This window comes from Lissotriton helveticus, chromosome 8 (assembly GCF_964261635.1).
Source record: "Lissotriton helveticus chromosome 8, aLisHel1.1, whole genome shotgun sequence".
Classification (NCBI taxonomy): domain Eukaryota; kingdom Metazoa; phylum Chordata; class Amphibia; order Caudata; family Salamandridae; genus Lissotriton; species Lissotriton helveticus.
In genome coordinates, this window is record NC_136069.1 from 717,822,066 (window position 1) to 717,838,601 (window position 16,536).

The 16,536-nt window shown below is 45.7% G+C and overlaps 1 protein-coding gene across 1 annotated transcript; it reads right to left on the reverse strand.

Annotated features, from left to right (window-relative positions):
- Positions 1-15,369: 15,369 nt before the first annotated feature.
- Positions 15,370-16,323, reverse strand: LOC144773791 (integrase/recombinase xerD homolog). The gene has a single exon (XM_078658898.1). It carries the CDS (start codon positions 16,321-16,323, stop codon positions 15,370-15,372), a length of 954 nt encoding a protein of 317 aa, XP_078515024.1.
- Between the last annotated feature and the right edge of the window lie 213 nt (positions 16,324-16,536).

Consider the following 16,536-nt stretch of genomic DNA (forward strand, 5'->3'; position numbering starts at 1 on the left):
TTCCCGCCAATCACGCTGGAATAGAATGTTAAAATACATTAATCATAGAACAAGCAAGGCGCATGAGAGGGGATTGCGAGGCAGAGGAAATGGAGAGTAATGCGGATTGGTAGGAGTACCAACTGAAAGAAACACAATATTTTGATAAATAATCAACATTTTTTAGGTCTTTTAAAACAGAGATAACAGAGAGTATGTGTTTTTGTCAGTGTGTGCATGCAAAAATCCCAGGTGAAATCTGGTAGACACCTCACCATACCCAACTGAAAGTAACTGTACCCCCCCCCGGCCCCCGGACGCACATGAGCAGACACCTATTTCCCACAAATAGGAAATCTTGTACTGCTGATGCACATATTGTCCTTATTCTGTGTGTGAAGAAGCATGCATTGCTACCACCTGACCTATAACTGGCACAGCTACCTACTGGTAATCTTCAGTTCTGCTTCTATTATTTCCAACAGAGGTATGGCACTCCCTGTGTTGGACCTATTTGCAACACAGGAGATTAATCTCCTTCCTAGTTATTGTTCATTAATTCCTCCTCTATTAGTTTAGGGAGTTGATGCTTTGTCCATACCGTGACCTCAAGACTTCGCCAGTGCTAAATTTGATTCAGTGGTTTCTGATGCTTGGCACCAGCTCTTAATTGTCAATACTGGCACTTATGACAGTCTGCTACATGGTGGTGATATTTGTCTAATTAAGAGGTAAGCACAACAATATAATAATAATAATAATAACAACAGTGGTGAATGAATTTAAAAATGACTAATTCCTGCCGCCCAATCATTCTTATAGGTTTGGGGGCCTGGAATAGTCAGAATTCTCACACTTGTTATGTTATGTTATAAAGTTTTATAGAGCGCACAGCTGCCCCAGCAAAGGGACGTCCCAGCACTAGTAGGAGTGTGATGGTTAGTACTTGTGTTGCTGCTCTCATTGGCAGCGCTGGCAGAGGCAGTGGGTTGTGCAAGCTGCTGTGGCCTCCTGCCAAGGGTCATGGCACTTATTTTTTCCAAATTAAGCACTGAACCTCTCGATGCTTTTTCTCCTATTATAATGTGAAGGTAGGGCTGAGGAAAGAGAAATGGTATGTGTGTTAACAGCACAGCCACTTTCCATGCTGTGTCTGTGATGTGCAAAATAAAGATTAGTGTCTTACTATAGAATATTTAGATTTCGGCACTAGCAAGGTGGGGGTGGGATTTGGAGGAAAGGGTTCCATGTCCGGAATCAGTACAGAGTTCCAGGGTAGGGAGCAGCACAGGGTGCGGGGGGCTGCAGAGTATGCAGACCACACATGCTTCAAGGGCGTTAATAGCACAGAGCGTAAGAGGGGAACAGAATGTGGTGCAATGGAGGGAGTAATGTGGGATCCAATGAAGTAGAAGTGCATGGTGCAAAGTGGGTACAGAGAAGAGTGTAAGGGTGATGGCAGCACGGTGCATGGGTGGGAAAAACACAGGTTGCAGGCTTCCATTGCACACAAAAGAGCAGGTAGAGTACAGGTAAGCAGCAGTGCTGCAGGCTTCCCCCATACGCACTCGCATAAGAGTTTCCACATGAGCATCAGGAGGGGAAATTCATTCACACACGCACACGCAGCCAATACACATACACTGCGAAAAGAGTTAAAACTTCCCTCACTCAGAATCATTAGAGGATAAAGCGCAGTGGGCAAGTGTGAGTTAGCGCCCAGTGTACAAGGACGGACTGCAAAATGCAAGGAGGTCGTGTGGAGTGCAAATGGGGTGTGTGGGGTGAAAGTCAGTTTGCAGGGTACAGCATGTGAACAGGGTGCAAGAAGAACCTGTAGAATTCAAACCTTGGTGCAAAGGTTTGTTAAGGCACTAAGGGCCAGATGTATGAAGCTCAAATGGGTTCGCAAACGCTGAAATTCGCGTTTGCGGACTCATTTCAGCAAAATGGTATGTATGTAGCAAATTTCAGTGCAAAATAAGGAATCGCAAATTTGCGATTCCTAATTTTGCGATTGCATTTAAGGAATCGCAAAATTTGCGATTCCTTAAATGCAATGTATGATGCAAATTACCACCAACTTCAAGTTGGTGGTAATAAGCAAATTTCTTGAAAAATGCCAATTTTTGCATTTTTCTAAGTGCCATGTGATGCACATACATGCCCTTAGGGCATGTATGTGCACCACATGTGCACCCATGCTTATTTCAGGGGTGCAACAGGGTGTCCTTTGGACACCCCTGCACCCTTGAAATCATTCTCAATTTGCGATTAGCAAATTGCGAATCGCAAATTGAGAATAATTTCACATTCATTCCTATGGGCCTCCTCCTTAATTATTCCTTAATTGCGATTAGCAATTTGCTTATCGCAATTAAGGAATTCTAAGAAATCCCTAAAAAATAGCGAATTTCTACATACATACCATTTTGCAATTCTCAAATAGCGATTCCTTAAAAATTGCTATTTGAGAATCGCAAAAGTGTATCTTGATACATCTGGCCCCAAGCAGCATCCAGCAGTGCAAACGGGTTTGCATCGCTCAAGGAAGTCCTTCGCGGTTTCAGGGGAATGCAGGGCCTCAGACAGAATACAAGGGCCCAATGCAGGGTGCCATCTTTCCTTGCACATACAGAACAGGTGACATCGGTTGAGGTTTTCACACACACACATAGAGCAGGTATCATAGAGGCAGCAGCAGTGCACTCCTCCCCTACAGAGAACATGGGCCAGCTCACCTGGTCCAAAGTGGCAAATGGTTCAGAGTCTGATAGGAGCAGAGCAAGGAGCATTTCCCTAGCTCCAAACACAAGGAAGTGGTACCACCTGTTCAACAATAGTTCATGCTTCCCTCACATGCAAACAACATGATAGGTAGGTATTCCGGGTGTTTTTCCTTGAGGCATTGCCACATTGGTCCAGATATACTGCGAACACGCACAGTATCTGGTCGCAGGGAAGCTGTTCATGTGAACAGAACAACCTGACCGTCATGCCGGAGAGCCTCATTAGCAGGAAGAGATAGTGCGGCCTGGAATAAGTCAAGGCTTCTGTCAGCATTTGTACTGATTTGCCTCTGGACCAAAATGTTAAAAACGTACAATAGAATGAGGCCACACAATGTGCTGCTGAGTGTTCACAAACTAGCTGAACTTAGCTGCAAATTAATACATTGAAATAGTAAGTTCATGGAAATTGAATCTTTCCCTGTAATTGTAGTTTTGTAGTTTGTAGTGGTGCAAACTCCTGTATCTTCTCAAACCCTTGCCATCAAGTGCTAGGCACGGATGTTCCAAAGTTGTTTTTCTTCTAAGAATTTTTCAGTCACCCAATAGTTTGTTTTTCTCGCTGACGCTCACAACGCACCAGGACAAAACTCATCTCAGATTGTATTTTTCTTAAGTTCAGCAAAGGAAGTGTAGCAAGTAGAGTACAGGGAAGTAGGACATTACATGTTTGCAGGTGTATTGTGAATGAATGCATAAGGTGAGACAAAATCTAAAGCATGACCTTACATCTAGGGAGAGGGGAGTGTGCATGTGAATGTACAGCACTACAAGCGACAAACCAATTGCTATAGGGTAAGTACTTTTCCCATTTGTAGCATATGCTGCTGTAGATCACATGCCCTGCATTGACTCAAATCCAGTGCACTCACCTAAAAGCAGTGGCTAGTATACATATAAAACAGATGTTTAAGTTCAGTTTGCTAGTCTTGAGCATCTTGCCAGGTTTGATGTCCGCACAGTAATGTCTTTTGAACCAGTGTGGTGATGACCATGCAGCAGCTTTACATATGTCTGCTAGCGGTATATTACATGGGCAAGCTACAGAAGCTATGTTTTTGTAGTAAAATGTGTTCTAGGCACGGAATGCAGTGTTCTTTTTAATTAGCATAGCACACTTGGATGCCCTTAACTATCTTTATCGCAAGACGAGACTTTCTAAACAAGACTTCCCACAAAAGGATTAGAGAATGCAAAAGATGCTTCATCTTGCTAATGTCCTTTGTCCTATCAATTTAATACTTTAGAACTCTCTTAACATCTAATAGGTGTTATGCTCTTTCTGCCAAAGTCTCAGGGTTTGAAAAGGTGATTGGCAACTCAATAGGTTAAATGAAATGAAAAAGGAAATACTCCATTGTCAGGAAATGATGATTTGTCCTCAGGACAACTCTATCCCGGTGAACATGAATGAATGCCCCCTCTACTGTTGATGCCTGCAACTCATTCACCCTTCACTAGAAAGTGATTGCTAATGCTAATGTCACTTTCCAGAAGCGATATTGCATTTCACAAGAGTGCATTGGCTCAACATGAGATCCAACAAGTCTAGAGAAAACAACATTGAGGTCCCATGTAGAGGCTGGTTGTGTTCTTGGAGGAATTACTTTTTTAAGACCCTCCATGAATGACAGGAATTTTGAATAAAGAAGTATGTTGTCTGTACTGCATGTCTCTTGCTATTAAGTGTGGCATATGCCAGCTTCAACTTCTGAAGGTGCTGTAGATAAAAAAATATTAAATTGAAAACACGCTTGTAGAGAATCTGTCTGCATCTTCATGCAGTAATTATAGAGTGCTTCCACTTCGCTGCATAACAAGCTTGTGTGGTAGGCTTGGGTGTCTCAAGTAAGATAGAGGTACCCAAACTCTAGGACGTCAGGTACTAAGGTTCCTTTCCTTGAGTTTTGGATTCCTCAGTAGTCCCTGATCTGGTCCCTGATGGGCAGTTTTTTGTGTGAATGACAGACATCTCCAGAACCACTGGGTACCAGGGCTGTCTTGGCCATATCAGTGTAGCAAGTATAAACATTATGTATGTCTGCTTGAGCTTTCTCACTACATTAGGGGTCGAAGGAAGTGGAGGAAAAGGGTAAGCAAATATTCTTGACCAGTTAATCCATTATGCATATTGTATGGGTGTGGGTACCTGGAGAAAAGCTTGGGCATTTTGTGTTTGTGGCGAACTCATCAACCCTGGGCATCCCCCATCCTTTTTTTTAAAAAAAACTTTATTTTTGATTTTTCAACAAGAAGAAGAATAAACAATCCCCCCAAAATTGGCATCAGTCATGTAGAGCATGCATACAGTTCGACCAGGGCATCCCCCATCCTTGAAAGTGCTGTTGAAGTACTTGGGATTAATCTCTCACTCAGGTACTTGTTGATTAGTCCTGCTTAGCATGTCCATGGAGTGGTTTTCCAAACCTGTAGATGCTCCGCTAGGAGCTGATTCTGATGATGAAAGGCCCATATCAAATCTATTGACCTAATGCTGATACTTGTGGCGAATGAGTGCCCCCTTGTTTCTCTATGTAGTTCATGACAGTCATATGGTCTGTCTTCACTAGAAATGAGAGTGTAAACAAATTTAAAATGCAAAGAGTGCCAATAGCATCGCTGTCAGCTCTTGAAAGCTGAAACACACTTTTGTTATTCTTGCATCCAGGTACCCTGAAGAGTAAACTCATTTAGATGTGCTGCTTGCCCAACAAGTGAGCCATTATGGTTATTGTTACCTGTGACTGAAGTTCCAGAAATGTTCTGCCCAGCAACAAGTCCTTTGTATTCCATCATTTGAGATTGTGAACTCTGAGCTCTACCTACACTAAATCTTCCCATTGACTCATCTTCTGTCAGACAATACTGGGTGCATGTGAAGCCGAGTGTGGACCACTATAGAGATGCAGGAGGCCATCATTCTCAATAGTTTCATAATCATTCTCATGGTTGGAGGATGTGATGTCTAAAAAAGAGTTGCAGCCTTTGAAATGCCATTACCCTCTCCTGGATGAGAGAAGCTTTTTCTGTGACAGAGTTTAAAACTGCTCCCACGAAGGGATGAACATGCTGTCGGCAGACATTAAACGTTTTGGAGCTTTTTGTAAACCCTAGCATGTGCAAGAGCGACGCAACTGCTTGAGTGTATGCTAGACATTGCTGATTGCTGCAGCAGTTTATCAGCCAATCGTCCACACAAGGATACACTTGAATAATGCTGCTGTGCAGATGTGCTGCGACCAGTGCCAAGGCCTTTGTAAAGAACTTTGAGGTTGTTGTCACTCCGAGGGCACAACTTTAAACTGGTAGTGTTGTCCACCTACCACAAACCTGAGGTAGCAATGGTGTGGCTGGTGAACGGAATGTGAAAGTGGGTGTCCTTGAGATCAAAGGTCGCTATGCAATCTCCTGTGCAGAGTAGTAGAATGATGTCCTGGAGGATAGTAATTATGAAATGCTATGACAGGATGTAGAAGTTTAGTCGGGGATAGGCTAAAAGGTGCTGTCTTTCTTTGGATTCAGAAAGTACACCGAGTACACCGCTTGAAGCCCCGTGTGTAATGGGCACTGGCTCAACAGCACTTTTGCCCAGACATGCTTTTAGTTAATCTTGCAGCAGCTGTTGATGTGACTGATTGCATGATAGTAAGGTGAGAAGTTTTGAGGTGAGGTTTGAAACTCCAAGCAAAATCCTTGCTGTACTAAGCACAGGACCTACCTGTCCAAGCTTCCACTAGCGAAGGAATGACCTGATTTCTCCCACTGACAGATGTTGGGTGATTAGGGGGGATCATTGGTATATCACTGCTTGGAGGTGAAGGTGCTCTTGTCAGAGCCACCTCTTCCCCTTACTCATCTGTTGCCTCGGAATTCTCCAAGGGAATATGACTTTTGGGCGTGCCCCTCATGAAAGTGCTGATGCTGCTGAATACTGGCATGCCTCAATTTTGTTGCAGCTTTTACACTCCCTCATGACTGTTGATGTTGAAACCTAGACTTGCCAGGTTGCCTCTGTATTGCTCCTAGATCTTTCTTTATATTTCAGGCATCCTATCCACCTGAGCCCCAAAGAGTTGGTCTTCAATACCATTAGACATAGATGGATTTCTAGATGGAACCTCAAGACCCCTAGGAAAGCGTATCTATGGAAGATGATGCTGGCTGGTGCTCACCTCCATTCAGGCAGTGTCAACTGTGTCCAGCACCCAGCAGAAGTTTGTATTGAAGATTACCTTGCCTTCCTGGACTAGACTAGCTCTCTGTCTCGTTTGCATATATACAGTCGAAAGATATTTGACTAGCTGTTCTATCTACACCCAGTGAAACCCTGTTGTTTCTTGGGAGGAGACCAACCAAACTAGCTATAGGCCACTGTGTTGCTGCCCTCCACAACAACGCGCTTTAAGACTGTGCTGCTCCTCTTTGTCAGAATGGGGTGCATTGCTTGTTGCTTGTGCAAATGCCCTCTTGCAAGCTGGGTGGACAACAAGTGAGTCCAAAAGAGCACAACCCCTAATGTAGATTGGGTCCTCTGGAGCAGGCTTATATTTTTTCTCAATTCTGGTTGTGACCACCCTGATTTTATCCAGCTCTTTAAAGTTCTCTGCCTTGCACTTAGTCATGCTCCTGAGCATCAGCAGGAACTGCACAGATCATTTGGTCTTAAATAATGTCTCAACTAAAAACACGTCCTCTTCTTCAACAACAGGGAGCTTCATCTTTTGAATGACAGCATGGTAGTCTGTCATATTTTCTGAAGACGAGACCTTCACTGGATATGGCTGAAGGTTTGAGCCATTCTGTGGTTTTACATTGTAGTCTTTCCATGGCTCGTCCCTATTTTCTGGTGGAACTTGGTAAAAAAAAGGGTCCTGAGCTTGTGTTTTGAGACCAATTATGACATCATTCAGCAGATAGCCCTTTTAAAAAGGCACCACTTCAAGGTGGATATTTAATACATACAAAAAAGTTAGCCAATATAAGTCTACATTCAAGACCTTTGAGTGCCCTGTCTGCTTTTGTAGGTAAAGTGAAATGATGCATTCTTCGAAAGTTGGTGCAAAGGTTGATGCACAAGAGTACATGCGTTACCAAAATCTGACTTACTTTACTGGCAACAATGCATTTTGCCTTTGTGGTTCTAAAGTGTTCCTATGACAAAAAGGAAAAATAGAGAATCCTTAAGTATGGCCAGGGACCACACCCTTTCTGTTCCCAAAAAGCATCTCCGTCTCAAAGGATCTTTCTCTTTCTCTGTCATTGAAGGATACATTGCATCCTGTGCAGAGCATGCATGGTACTGGCAGCATCCCTCTTCATGGCACAGAGCACTGACCTTTGGAATGGGGGGTTTCATGGGAAAGCTCTCCACAATGTGCAATAGCACCTGCCATTCTAACTTATTTTCCAGAACCAGGTTTCCCCCGGTCTTTGGACTTGCCCTACCTTGATCACCCACCATGGCCAATCATTGTCACAGGTGAAGTTAAGGACTGTACAAAAGGGGGTGGTAATGGATGGAGCATCTGAACTAATCAAACACTCACACCCAGTCAAAAGATCTCGGTTTAATCCATCACCGTTCTTTAGCCCACTCTGCCACCCCAGTTCAGACATGGCTATATGCAAATCAGTCTGTCCCTGTGCCTCATGGAACAGTCCAGCCCGAACTGCCAAGCCATGCCTTCCCTGGACCGGAAACAAGCTTCCGAGGACCGGTTTCTGGCATTACAGCCGTCTTTAGCCCGGCTTGCTTGAATCCAGTGGCAAAGTGAGCAAGGGACTCACGTCTGAGCATACCCTGCCACACTTATGGTGGCCAAAAGCGGTACAAAAGAGGGTGGTAATGGACAGAGCATCTGAACCAATCAAACACTCACACCCAGTCAAAAGATCTGGGTTTAATCCATCACCGTTCTTTAGCCCACTCTGCCACCACAGTTCAGACATGGCTATATGCAAATCAGTCTGACCCTGTGCCTCATGGGAACAGTCCAGCACGAACTGCCAAGCGATGCCTTCCCTGGACCGGAAACAAGCTTCCGAGGACCGGTTTCTGGTATTACAGCCGTCTTCAGCCCGGCTTGCTTGAATCCAGTGGCAAAGTGAGCAAGGGACTCACGTCTGAGCATACCCTGCCACACTTATGGTGACCAAAAGCGGTACAAAAGGGGGTGGTAATGGATGGAGCATCTGAACCAATCAAACACTCACACCCAGTCAAAAGATCTGGGTTTAATCCATCACCGTTCTTTAGCCCACTCTGCCACCCCAGTTCAGACATGGCTATCTGCAAATCAGTCTGACCCCGTGCCTCATGGGAACAGTCCTGCTCGAACTGCCAAGCCATGCCTTCCCTGGACCGGAAACAAGCTTCCGAGGACCGGTTTCTGGCATTACAGCCGTCTTCAGCCCGGCTTGCTTGAATCCAGTGGCAAAGTGAGCAAGGGACTCACGTTTTGGCCGCCATAAGTGTGGCAGGGTATGCTCAGACTTGAGTCCCTTGCTCACTTTGCCACTGGATTCAAGCAAGCCGGGCTGAAGACGGCTGTAATGCCAGAAACCGGTCCTCGGAAGCTTGTTTCCGGTCCAGGGAAGGCATGGCTTGGCAGTTCGGGCTGGACTGTTCCCATGAGGCACAGGGTCAGACTGATTTGCATATAGCCATGTCTGAACTGTGGTGGCAGAGTGGGCTAAAGAACGGTGATGGATTAAACCCAGATCTTTTGACTGGGTGTGAGTGTTTGATTGGTTCAGATGCTCCGTCCATTACCACCCCCTATTGTACAGCTTTTGGCCGCCATAAGTGTGGCAGGGTATGCTCAGACGTGAGTCCCTTGCTCACTTTGCCACTGGATTCAAGCAAGCCGGGCTGAAGACGGCTGTAATGCCAGAAACTGGTCCTCGGAAGCTTGTTTCCGGTCCAGGGAATGCATGGCTTGGCAGTTCGGGCTGGACTGTTCACATGAGGCACAGGGTCAGACTGATTTGCATATACCCATGTCTGAACTGGGGTGGCAGAGTGGGCTAAAGAACGGTGATGGATTAAACCCAGATCTTTTGACTAGGTGTGAGTGTTTGATTGGTTCAGATACTCCGTCCATTACCACCCCCATTTTGTACCACCTTTGGGAGCCATAAGTATGGCAGGGTATGCTCAGACGTGAGTCCCTTGCTCACTTTGCCACTGGATTTAAGCAAGCCGGACTGAAGACGGCTGTAATGCCAGAAACCGGTCCTCGGAAGCTTGTTTCCGGTCCAGGAAAGGCATGGCTTGGCAGTTCGGGCTGGTCTGTTCCCATGAGGCACAGGGTCAGACTGATTTGCATATAGCCATGTCTGAACTGGGGTGGCAGAGTGGGCTAAAGAACGGTGATGGATTAAACCCAGATCTTTTGACTGGGTGTGAGTGTTTAATTGGTTCAGATGCTCCGTCCATTACCACCCCCCTTTTGTACCGCTTTTGGCCGCCATAAGTGTGGCAGGGTATGCGCAGACGTGAGTCCCTTGCTCACTTTGCCACTGGATTCAAGCAAGCCGGGCTGAAGACGGCTGTAATGCCAGAAACCGGTCCTCGGAAGCTTGTTTCCGGTCCAGGGAAGGCATGGCTTGGCAGTTCGGGCTGGACTGTTCCCATGAGGCACAGGGTCAGACTGATTTGCATATACCCATGTCTGAACTGGGGTGGCAGAGTGGGCTAAAGAACGGTGATGGATTAAACCCAGATCTTTTGACTAGGTGTGAGTGTTTGATTGGTTCAGATACTCCGTCCATTACCACCCCCATTTTGTACCACTTTTGGGAGCCATAAGTATGGCAGGGTATGCTCAGACGTGAGTCCCTTGCTCACTTTGCCACTGGATTCAAGCAAGCCGGGCTGAAGACGGCTGTAATGCCAGAAACCGGTCCTCGGAAGCTTGTTTCCGGTCCAGGAAAGGCATGGCTTGGCAGTTCGGGCTGGTCTGTTCCCATGAGGCACAGGGTCAGACTGATTTGCATATAGCCATGTCTGAACTGGGGTGGCAGAGTGGGCTAAAGAACGGTGATGGATTAAACCCAGATCTTTTGACTGGGTGTGAGTGTTTAATTGGTTCAGATGCTCCGTCCATTACCACCCCCCTTTTGTACCGCTTTTGGCCGCCATAAGTGTGGCAGGGTATGCGCAGACGTGAGTCCCTTGCTCACTTTGCCACTGGATTCAAGCAAGCCGGGCTGAAGACGGCTGTAATGCCAGAAACCGGTCCTCGGAAGCTTGTTTCCGGTCCAGGGAAGGCATGGCTTGGCAGTTCGGGCTGGACTGTTCCCATGAGGCACAGGGTCAGACTGATTTGCATATAGCCATGTCTGAACTGGGGTGGCAGAGTGGGCTAAAGAACGGTGATGGATTAAACCGAGATCTTTTGACTGGGTGTCAGTGTTTGATTGGTTCAGATGCTCCGTCCATTACCACCCCCCCTTTTGTACCGAAGTTAAGGACTGTGACAGGTGAGCAGCAGGTATAGAGATGGGTTTGTGGAAAATGCAACTTTTAATTCCTACCATTTCTAAATTTCTTACCATGTGGTCAGTCCTCAAAGGTTTATGATGCCTTTACACATTGGGTGTGTGTGTTCATGCAAACGTTTTACATGAACTAAATAATCTAAAGCACCTTGTTTACCCTGGTGAGAGTGGGAAACTGTGGTACTGCTTTCAAATTGTAACAATCTTTAGCAGTGTCATACCTTGGTACCCGCGTAGTTCCATTCATGCTATTTGCAGTACAATTTAACCAATTTTCTAATACATTCTGTTCAATTCTTTGCCCTTTGTTTCTTGAACACCTGAATTGGGTTTAATAATACACATGTTGGGAAAAGTATATAAGGAGTAAAAAAACTGTAATAATGAAAATACTAATGCTGTTGCAAGTTATAACAGCAGATTTAAAGCTCCAGACAGTGCATACCTTGAATGTTGAAGCCATTTTCCTTAGGTTAAACATAGGTCTTCATAAGTGGCATAATAGTGCAAAGTTTGCTGTGTGCACAAAGGAAGGGGAAAGACGCCAAGGATTTAAGCAGTTTGCGGGAAGGGTGATGGCGTGCTCATGTGTTAAAAGGAATAAAATACCATGTGCCAAAGGATATGTCAAGTCACCTTGGATTTCCGTGGCCTCGTAAACTAATTTAGACTTCCTCCTCGTTCCTCTAGTCACAGAGTTCTTCGATGATTGGCAATATCATTATTATAAACGGCAGGGGGTACTTCATCCAATATATATTCCAGGGCCCTCTCAGAATGTATGGACATTGCAGTAGAAAAATAACATTTCAATTGACTTTCTACATTATTAGAGCATTTACAATCAAAACTGCATTATTCTTGCTCAATCACAATCATACACACAGGATTATTGTCACTTTGCAACCATGCACATCAGATTTCCATTTGATTCGGAAGGTAACGAGTAGTCACTAAGTCTCAGTAAACTCGAAGAAGACAACGTCTACTAAAAATAGGAGAATTACTTATGCTTATAACACAACAATAAATATGGTAGAAGGACTACGACATTGTCTCATAACTTTCACTGAAAACCAATACAGAGAGGAAGAATAAAACATAGACAGGGCAAAATAAAAACGGCCTTAATAATACACAAACAATACATTAAGAAAACAATGGTTCCAATCTGCCCACAATATGTACATTTATGTAATATACTTGTGTTTAACAACATATAGATAAAAAAGAAAACAGACTCCAAATGTGATGCTCACACATTGGCTTCTGGGTTCAATCACCAACCCAGCAAGTCCATTGGTCTCTTACAAAAGTGTAAAAATTGCTTCTCACTGTGGATCGGTAAATGTAGAACAAATTCCCTTTTTCTTCCAATAAACTAAAGACAAATAAAATATAGGAGGAAGCACATGTGTCTTAGTCCCTGAAAAGGTTTAATTTAACATTTTCTCCCTGTTCTGAAATATGGAGCCTAATTAAAACCAGCCAGATGATGGTGAAATAACACAACTGTATGCTCTTCCATATGAGCATCATAAAATTAACTAAAATTCAAGTAAATTAAACCTAAAAATATTGCGTTCGAGGTAGATGCACTTGCTGGCTTTTATTATTCTCTGTTACACTTAACAATATGAACATTCTCTTGATTACTAATTTGTTTGCTTCTCATACACTGCTCGGTCAAAAGGAAATTCTTATAGCACCAAATCAATGAAATCGTGTCGAAAAGAACTTACAAATATGTATTTCTGGTGTCATAAAAACGGTAGACACTGACAGGACCAAGTAGATACTAAAGTATGACACCGAGAAACATGTTGAGATATAAAAATTATGTGGGACTTTAAGAGTAATTGGCAGTGTGAAATTAACAAATAGGTGACTCGTAATTTCTATACACTTCCTTGTGTCAGAAGAAGGATATGCTAAATAGACAGCTCTTAACTCATCACTGTTAAACAAGCAGAACTTTATAGCTGAAGAATTTATGTTGCCAGATTCATATTCCAAGTATTGCATGCATTGCATGCATTTAGCAATGAAGTAAATGGGGCCCAATGTACAAAGCCGTTTTGCATATGTAAAAACCCTGCGATTCACAAAGTTACAGGGGTTGTGGCCATAAAATGGCTGTTTGCTGTTTGAAACCCATTTTGCAAGCCTGAAAAGCATTTCCGACTCAAAAATCAGTTTATCTCCTCCAAAGGGAATGCAATTAGGAAGGGGCAGGAAAGGAGCGTTCTTAGTGGGGATATCTCGTGCCATTCGCTCTTTACCCCAGGCTCACCCCTCTCCCAGTAAGACACTTACAACTGATTGGTGTCCTCTGCGTAGCTTTATTATTATACCAAAATCCATTTCAGTTGTGGGTAAAACTTCCCACATTTACCATTTATTAAATTCACACATAAATGCTGCGCCCATACATATGCGCCACAGTTTACCATATATATACAAATTGGCATCTCTAGAGGAGTGTTGTACCAGCAGGACACAACACCACCCCCTTTCCAAGCCACCAGCTACTAGGGTAGAGCCAGAGAGTCCAGGACCACCAGCAGGACGGCCCCCTCTCCCGCCAGCCTAGAGCCGCCATAACTGCCTCCCCTGCTCCAGGGTGAACCGTTTTCCGTCCAAAAGGAGTCCCTCAGCCTTTTCTCTTATCAGGGACCCCGCCCCCAACAATTGAACTTAGGGATGGGTGGGTGGGCAACTCTTCTTGGCTGGCCTTCCTGCTACCCAGGCGAGAGACGAAAGAGGGCTACTTCCCGGGGTGCTGCTCTCCTTATCGCCTTAGGAAGGAGGGTCCTCGGACGCCCACCAAGAGTCTCGCATTACCGAGACCCTCCCCATGACGTCCAACCCCAGAATCGAAACTTTACCTACAGGGGCGGGCACGGAATGCCCACTAAAGGCCCCCCTCCCCTAGACGCGGGGGTGGCCTCTCATAGTGGGGATATCTCGTGCCATTCGCTCTTTACCCCAGGCTCACCCCTCTCCCAGTAAGACACTTACAACTGATTGGTGTCCTCTGCGTAGCTTTATTATTATACCAAAATCCATTTCAGTTGTGGGTAAAACTTCCCACATTTACCATTTATTAAATTCACACATAAATGCTGCGCCCATACATATGCGCCACAGTTTACCATATATATACAAATTGGCATCTCTAGAGGAGTGTTGTACCAGCAGGACACAACACCACCCCCTTTCCAAGCCACCAGCTACTAGGGTAGAGCCAGAGAGTCCAGGACCACCAGCAGGACGGCCCCCTCTCCCGCCAGCCTAGAGCCGCCATAACTGCCTCCCCTGCTCCAGGGTGAACCGTTTTCCGTCCAAAAGGAGTCCCTCAGCCTTTTCTCTTATCAGGGACCCCGCCACAGGGCAAGGAGCCCCACTGGCGCTCTTGCCCTCCCCCCATGCTAACGCCCTGCCACTCTACCGGGGTGTAACATAATGGCCCCCAGGATTGTTTGCACAAACACCTGCAAACCTACCCTGGTCAGGTGCACCCCCCCTGTCCGATACTCATCTGGGGTCAATGTCTGCAGCAAGGTATGTCTAATAACCAGTATCTGTGAACCCCTCAACAACTTTTCCACCTCCCTATTCATTTTCTTTACTGACGTGTTCATTGCTGCTGCCGGCACATCGCACCCCCACTCCCTCCGAGTGAGAACCTCTGACCAAATAATTGCTGTGTCCGGCAATGCCCTTCTGATCCAAGTAAGAAGAGAGAATAATGCCTCCTTGGCTTCTCGCCTGCCCCCTGGGACCATATTTTCAGCCCCGACATGAATAACCAGCACATCTGGAATAGGCAAACCTTTATTGAGCGCACTCCTCAAATGAGTTGAAACGTCCTCAGCCCGCAGGCCCTCCAAACCTAACCAGTTGTGGACCATTCCCAGGGCCCTCTGCGTCTTGTCCACCCCAGATTCTCCAAACCAATTCCCCGCTCTGCATATGACCGAATCTCCACACCAGCATACTTGCATCCTCTGGCTTGCCACCCCTGCAAGCGAGACCAGAAACAAAATACAAAAGAGAGAAGTGGGTAAATACCAACCTGTTGAGGATACCACCCCACCTATACCAGCTGTGGTCGCACATAGCGCTCGAAACTCGCTGAATTCCACCTGCCCACTCTCTTGATAGCACCCGGTGATAGTCCTAATTCCGCTGCTGTAGTAGCTGCCCCAATACGGAATGAATGTGACGTAAAATGAGCTATGTCTTCTCCTAACAATTCCAGAGCCCGCTTGCATATTCGCGTGAACTGGAATTTCGTCAACGGTGTACCATCCTCATGCACCAACAGCCTATTGTCTTCACATCCTGGCCTCATCTGCATGAACCTTTCCATCAACATCACCGGGCAATAGCCCGCCCCCTGGCTTGCTCTCAGTTGCACCCATACTCCTTTTCCCAGTGGGTCTGTCTTCGACCGCCGTACCCTGACCTGCAGCAAGCCCGCTGCCATCACCACATCATCAACGGCGATCCCACCCTGTCTGTCCATCTTAGAGTTTGGCACTAGCTCTGATACCCTGAATGCCCCAAAGAAAGCTAATGAATATGCTAGCTGCAGCAATTGCACCTCATAATGCGACCAACAAACCTGCGGCAACGCCCCCAAGATATTCACCAACCTTTTGGAATCGATCGGTCTCCTGGAATCCTTTTCCCCTGGAACCAATCGTTCCCATCCCTTCATGGCCCTTCTCACTCTAAGGTCTTTAGTGGGATCCGTCACCCCTTTTATCCCTGCAAAGAAGGCTATTGCTGATAATTGTCTGCGTACCAGAGCCAGGGACCTTCCCCCATCTTTCTGGCTAACTATGAAACTGAGCACCCCTTGTGGTGTAAATTCTCCCACACCCTTTTTGCTCTGCAAAACAGCCCTGTAAACCTGCCAATCCCTCTCATACCTACTCTTAGTCTTGGGAGCAACCGATGCCGCTATGAGATCGGGAGCAATGGGGCACCAAGCTTCCACAGGCTCTCCGGGAAGGCTGTCATCTGAGCGTCTGCTTGCGGCCATCGCGCTCTGAATTCTGTTAACTTAAAACGAGACAGGGAATCAGCTACTGTGTTACCCACGCCTGGCACATGCTTTGCAATGAAATGCACATTACGCCGCAGACACTCCCGCACCAGCACTTTCAGTAAACGGAGCACCCAAGGACATTTGGCACTTTGGTTGTTCACCGCCAAAACCACTGACATACTGTCAGACCAAAACACAATTTTTTTG